General features: G+C 38.9%; 1 protein-coding gene across 1 annotated transcript; it reads right to left on the bottom strand.

The window, feature by feature from the left end:
- Positions 1 to 1,673: 1,673 nt before the first annotated feature.
- Positions 1,674 to 6,883, bottom strand: LOC101291598. Its single transcript, XM_004292347.1, has 6 exons — positions 6,564 to 6,883; positions 5,884 to 6,350; positions 5,060 to 5,268; positions 4,861 to 4,972; positions 4,585 to 4,746; positions 1,674 to 1,936 (listed from the first exon to the last, which is right to left on the bottom strand). Exons 1-6 carry the CDS (start codon positions 6,881 to 6,883, stop codon positions 1,674 to 1,676), a joined length of 1,533 nt encoding a protein of 510 aa, XP_004292395.1.
- Positions 6,884 to 7,277: the final 394 nt, after the last annotated feature.

Raw genomic sequence — 7,277 nt, forward strand, 5'->3', positions numbered from 1 at the left:
TAAAGGCCTTGAAGTAGGGTTAGGGCAACCTGTAACGCGCCCTTCGCCAACTCCCCTTGAAGCCTTTCAGTCTACCTACTGGTCCACTCTGGATTTTAGACCTTTGGCTCCAGTTGTACTTTCCCCTCTTCAGGCGCTCCGCCTTATACTTTCTGCCAGAGGATCAGCTCCTTGGCTTCTTGGTTTGCGCAAACCAAGATAGGACACAAATCACCTTCTTCGTTAGTCACTCGATGTTGCCTACCATAATAGATATGATGGTAAGAAGGTGCTACCCTGAAATTCTCGCGGAGGGTTCTTTCCTCGCGCGGGCTCTAACAGCGATGTCAGGACCAACTTTATCGATGATGTCATTAAAGTTGAAACTTTAATATCGCGGTACCAATTACACTTTAGTATATTACCTCTCTATATTGTCTAAATTCCCTTTCTTGGTCTTTTTAGGTTAGCTGGGCTAGTCTTCGTGAATCATATGTTTAGAAATTTTAATTTTAATTTGTTAATCTCGACTTTCATTTTGTCTACATTTTAATCACTAAACTTTTAAATATTCCACTTTAATCACTTAAATGCTAGCTATTCTCAACATTAAAAGGCCCAAATATTAAACATGAATCCTTATCTCGTATATTACATTATTATTCGATTCAGATTTAAGAGAGAGTTTCTTCTAGGGTTTCAAACAGAATCAAAATCTTTATTGGGTTTGGATCTGAGTTGAATCATACTCCGGATTCTTATCCGAGTTGATTTTAGATTATTCACTTTGTGTGCACTTGGTCTAACGCTAATCAAATAAGGAATTATGATTTCGTGTAGTAATAGGTTACTAAGTTAGAATAACATATATTTACGTTGTAAAAGAGCTTTCCCTTCAGGAATCAAAAAGCCCAGAGAAGAGGGTTAGCCTCATCTCGAACCTTCATATATACTAATCGGATCCACATGAGAGAGAGAGAGAGAGAGAGAGAGAGAGAGAGCTTCTTTCTAGGGTTTCGAAAGGGAAATGGATATCCATGGCCAGAGATGGAAGTAGGCGGACGATATGCAGGTGGTGTTGTACCGTCGATCACTGGCATCACGCTTTTCTTTTCACAAAAAAGGTCCGTCTTCGGATCCAACAAGCTCTTTGCCGATTGCAATAAGAACACCATCTGCCATCGTATGCCAAAACCCTATATATGGCTTACTACACCCTCCCATAGTAAGCCATTCCACACATCCCAAAAGAAAAAATTTGCCATATGTGAACAGTTAAACCCCATATATACCGTTCCATTCCCGTAAGTTATTTTATCTTTTTGTTCCATCTTTATCCTTGTTCCATCTTTCTTATTCCAACTATATCCTTTCTTAATTACAATTATAATTTCATTTTCCCATTAATCTTCAATTTTATAAGTTTTCTAATAATAAAAATTACACCATTACAAAATACACAACGAGATCTTTCATTTGAGTCTAATATTGAATATATTTGGGCTAAATTAGTTTAACACATTATTAGTTATTACTTCATAAAAGATAGTATTACACATTATTAAATTACGAAATTAAATAATGGTCTCTTCAAAACCTACTCGGATACTAGCTCCGAGCTCGGAAAAAGTACCATACACACTTATGCAAACAAAATAACAAAACGATACATAAATAACCACTGATCATCACATTTAGAAATTCGTCAGATCATCATCATCTCTTCCATGTTCTGGCATGAGTCCATATCCGCTATGTGTCTCAGATCCACCGCTATCTCTGAATTGTCGCGATCCTCCATGTGCATCACTTGTTCCCGATCCATCACTTCCTCCGTAATGAGGGACTCCACCATATCCAGCTGCTACTCCATGGTGATTCCCATATCCACCAAATGTAGTTGGAAATTGAAATGGGCTAGCAAAGTTACCAGAGTTGAAAGGTCCTTGTGAACCACCTTGAAATTGGTTTATGTTATTGAAATTACCAAAGTCAGATGCTGCAGGTGGTTGTCAAGACTGACGAGCTCTTCTCTCCATTATCTCTGCTTTTCTCGATCGTAAGTACTCACGCCCTTCTGGATCGGTAATTGTATCCAAACTAGTAAGCATGATTTTGTTTTCCTCACGTTCACGCTGAATAGCTAATTTTTGAGATGAATATTTGTCACACCTCGGTTCTTAAGTTAATTTACGGTTATTTACTTTGGTATTATTTTAGTCTTTTACCGTGTTGAATAACCGTTGACTTCCTAAGGACCCTAAAGTTGACTTTCTTTTCCGTTTAGAATTTGGAGAAACTTTCTTCATGAAAGTTGTAGAGGATGTTAATACGAGTTCGTAGACATGCTATGGGTTAAAATCGGAGTTAGCATGAAAAAGTTATTATCTAAAAGAGTAAATTTTGAGATGGTAAAAAGAGGTATTTTTTTTAGTGGGTAAAATTTGTTGGGTTTAAGGGTTATGGACCGGGTGTGAGCAGCCCATATCCTCCTTCACTCTCTCTCTTTCTCCCTTCCCCTTTTTCCCCGAGCTCCCCGAGCCCCTCTCCGCCGGAAGCTCCCAGCCACCAGCTGCCGCCGTCCGGCCCGCGTCCAGCCACTGCTCCAGCCCAGTTCGGACCCCCATCTCCTCCTCTCCCTCCCCGGCCTAGCCCCCGAGCCTCTAACCCGCCGGAAGAGGAGAAATCCCGCCGGAGACACCGGGAAGCATTTCGTCAGAAACCCCATTTCCGGCCACCAAAACTCACGATTCTTAGCTCATTTTGTAGCTCTCATCAAGGTGAGTATTCCCTCAAAAGGAATAAGTCTATCTCGTTGTGGTTATAGAGAAATGTTTAATTGAAATTCTAGGGATTTTTGGATGTTTTTAGTCGATTACCCTAGTTAGCCTTAGAATTGGACTAAGTGCTAGTTAGGAAAGTTGTTGTGCATGATAAGAGGATTATTCTGTTAAAATTTGGTAGAAATTAGAAGGCGCGGGAATCGGCCTTCGGCCGCCGCTGCCGGCGGAGCCGCCGCCGGTTGGGAGATTTTTATGTTTTTAAATGTGGAATAATAAGGGGAGTTTATTGAAGTGATTTATGGAAGTTTTGGATAGGTTTATGATTTTCCGGAGTGTGGTATTATTGGCGGTGGAATAATGTAGAATCCGGCCGTAGGATTTAAGTCAGTAATTTATAGAAGGTTGATTTAGGGCTGCCGATATGTTCGGTGAAGTTTGAGCCATTTTGAGTTAGGAATGACCAAGTGGGGCAGTGATGGTTGTGTGGGAGGCTCACGTTTAATTTTGCCCATTGAGTTTAATTATTGGATTTTTAGTGGGGAATTAATTATATTTTTTGGAACAGGGCAAGAGGAGGCCCGAGCAGAGGAAGCCTCGAAGCGTCATCAGGCTTAGGCCTAATTTGTGAGTGGACTTTTATTTTAAATAATGTGCATGCAAAATAATTTATGTTGTTAGAGAATAACCGAAATTGAGAATTTCGGTGAGTATGTATATATATCCATATTTGGATGATTATGAGAATAATATGTATATAAAGAAATGCTAGCTAGCTATACGTGCTTTTCCACCATACTGAGGTAAAATTCCATTATGGTGTGACGTGAGCGTTAGACGCAATCGTCGTAGCCCTATATAAATATAATAATTTATATAGGGGATATGCGCGTATATATATATTTATACACCGTCTTTTCCACCATAATGAGGTAAAATGCCATTATGGTGCGACGTGAGCGTTAGACGTAAGCGTCATAGTCTTGTGTGAATTTTCTATTTGTCTTTATTGTTTCAAGAAAATTCATACAAGGGATATGACGAGTGTAATACATACATATTTTATTTTAGCCTGAGAGGCTCTTATTTTTGAAGTGTTGGTGACTAGCGCGGCTAGTCACGTTTTGGTAATTCGGCAATTTTTTTTAAAGGCTTTTGAGCTGGTTGCATGCCATTATTTGTTTTCCACTGAAGATAAATCGGGAAAACATAAAGAATAATTTTCTTTTAAAAAGTTATTTTTGTCCACTCACTCTAACGGTTTCAAATGTTTTCCCCTGGGCCCTTCTTTTTAAAATGCCCAATCTGCAGAGTTCGGGTTGGAACTAGTAAGAGGCGAGGCATAGTCACCCGCATTTCCACCTATTTTCACCAGTATGTTACCTGTTTAACCTACCTGTGTTTCATTTTTCTGCTAGTGTCTAGTAGCTCTGAATACTTAGGTTTAATGTATATTATCGCGGTTGTGAGCGAAAGCTTGTTGGCATTTTAAAATATTTGTCAGAGGATTATTGTTATCTGTTGGATAATTATTCTATAATGATTGGATAATGTTGTGTTGTTGTTGTTGGTGGCGGTTGTGTTGGGGAGCACGTAGGCTCCAGGAGTTAAGGTTGGATTAAAAAAAAAAAATTATTGGGAGTGTTTGCAGGTTTTTCGTTAGGAAGGTAGTCCATTTTCAAGGGAGGTTATGCCGAATTTTCGGTAATATCTTTCCTTGGAGGTGGTCCCCGCCTGATTTACTTCGGGTTTCAGGGTAAAATTCGGGGTGGGTCATGTCAATATTGCTCGTGCTTAACAGTAAAAGCATTTCTCTCTAGCAGACTTTTTTCAAATAACTCCTTCAATTCTTGATTGGATTCTCTGTTTTGTTTAGCAATCTTGGTCTGCTCATTGGCCTCTTTCCTTTTCAGCTTTGCTTTCTTTACACCAATGGGTCGACGAGACGTGCCGAGTTCATCATTATATAGCTCTTGTTCGTCTTCATCTGCATTTAAATCGACATCAAATGGTAGTGTACCTGACAATTGTGATGTGCGAGATGCTGATTCATATCCTTCACTTGAATCATTTCTTTGTCGTGGTCTTGTTGAACTTCTACCTGTATCGGCCCACTTTTCAGCATCCTTAAGAATATGCCACACATGATCAAACTGAAGTTTCTTCTTTGTGAAGTTAGGATCATCTAGTAGAATTTGTTTTGCTTTGGCACACTACAAATGTCAACAATGAATAATTGGTTAACTTTAATTCATAATATAACTTTGTTAATGAAAAACAGCCTTTGAAAAAATACTTACAATATCTTTCTCATTTGCACTGCTTGGATTGTCATCTTCCACTTGACGAACAGCACCACGAAATTTGCTTACACAGTAAGTAAGATCAACAAATCGACTTTGAAGAGACTTGGATGTTCTCGTCTGATTCTCATCCTTATCTTGATTCCACAATTCAGTGATCCTCGCCCATACTTTATCCTTCTTTTGGTTAACACCATCGATAGGATCTTGAGAAATTTCAAGATATATATGACATAAGAGTTCATCTTCTTGGATCGAAAAATTTCCTTTTCGTTGGACAACTTTCTTTTGCCTAACATCTGCCATTGAAGTGTATAATGTGATTGTTGTGGAAACAATGGTGTGAGTTACTGGGAGAAGAAGGGGTGTATATAAGGTCTGAATCCGGATAAGGGGAGAATCTGAGATAAGGATCTAATGGTTTGAGATAGATTTGCTTTACTAGATCTAATGGTCCGTATATGACGATATCTTCTTGAAAGTGCAATGTGTAGTCTGTCACCTTCTTGAAAGAAGTGTTGGACATCTATGCATCTTGGTTAGAGTGACAATAATGTAAGTTGAAGGGAAATAATGTATAGTGATGTACTAGTATATTTTATATGATATATGATGTATTGTAACATTGATGAATTGATAATTAATCATAGAGTTAACAAAAGAAACAAGACATAAGAAATAAGTTATCACTTTTATTATCCTTAAAATACAATCGGAGGGGACATAAAGCCAATGCTCCGAAGAAATTGCATAGCAAAATAAACACAACAACTTCAATGATATGATAAATACAGTATTGAACATTATTCACCCAGGTATACCATGTCGGTTCCATTGATGCTCAATCAACGCGTTCCGTAGTGCAATCCTATATCGAGCAAGGAACTCTTGGAACCGTGTATCTTCATTACTTACCAGCTCAATGGATAATGGAGGAGCCCGGTTGAAATCTTTAATCGGAGCACTTAGATCACGCTCATCTTCGATTATCATGTTATGCATTATGATGCATGTAGTCATTATATCATGCAAAACATATTTATCCCAAAAACGTGCAGGTCCTTTCACAATTGCCCAGCGTGATTGAAGAACTCCAAATGCTCGCTCAACATCCTTCCTACATGACTCTTGATTTTTTGCAAAATGTGCTTTTTTTGGACCTTGAGGATCATGAATAGTTTGTACCAATGTAGACCACTTGGGATATATGCCATCAGCCAAATAATAACCGGTGTCATAATCTTTATCTAGAATCTTATAATGAGCAGGAGGAGATTTACCTTCTGCAAGATTTGCAAATAGGTGAGATGCTTCGAGCACATTGATGTCGTTGTTGGAGTCTGGTAAACCAAAATGTGCATGCCAAATCCAAAGATTATAATCAGCTACTGCCTCGAGGATAATCGTCGGTGATCTACTACGTCCTGAGTACATTCCTGCCCAAGCTGTTGGACAATTTTTCCAGCGCCAATGCATGCAATCTAAGCTCTCTAATATTCCTGGAAAGCCACGTTCTTCACCTATATATAGAATTCTTGCGACATCCTCGGTGTTAGGCGTTCTTAGATAGCGAGCTCCGAAGACGTCTATAACAGCTCGACAAAACCTTTTCAAACATCGAATTGCAGTAGACTCACCAATTTTTAAATAATCATCAAGGGAATCAGCTGGTGCCCCATAAGCAATCATTCGAAAAGCAGCAGTAAGTTTTTGCAAGGATGACAAACCGAGCTTACCAATACCATCGCGTTGTTGCATAAAGAAATTGTCGTGAGCTTTGACGGCATCTGCAATTCGATGGAATAAACCCGTCGTCCTCATTGGTTCCGTTTGAAGAAAGAGATGATGATGATAACTGAGAATTATTCATGGTGGAATGGATACTAGACTGAGATTGAAGAAGAATGAAAATTGATGTGATGAACATGGTCGTAGTATGCAGATTTTATAGACCTCTAAAAAATGAACGTTAGAGAAATTGCCCATTAAAAACTAGCCGTTGGCCAAGGAATATAGCCGTTTTTTTAAAAAGCAAGGGAACATTGCTGTTGACGGATCCGGATCCTCTCCTAATAAACCTCTGCTAATACTGCCTCATAAAAAGATCTTAGCCGTCTATTCTCAATGGATGGCCAGGATTACACTTACATTCTTTTACGTGATATTATCATCTCTCTCTCTCAAAATTCTCGTCAGCCTCCTCTCTCTCTCTCTC

This window comes from Fragaria vesca, linkage group LG2 (assembly GCF_000184155.1).
Source record: "Fragaria vesca subsp. vesca linkage group LG2, FraVesHawaii_1.0, whole genome shotgun sequence".
NCBI lineage: Eukaryota > Viridiplantae > Streptophyta > Magnoliopsida > Rosales > Rosaceae > Fragaria > Fragaria vesca.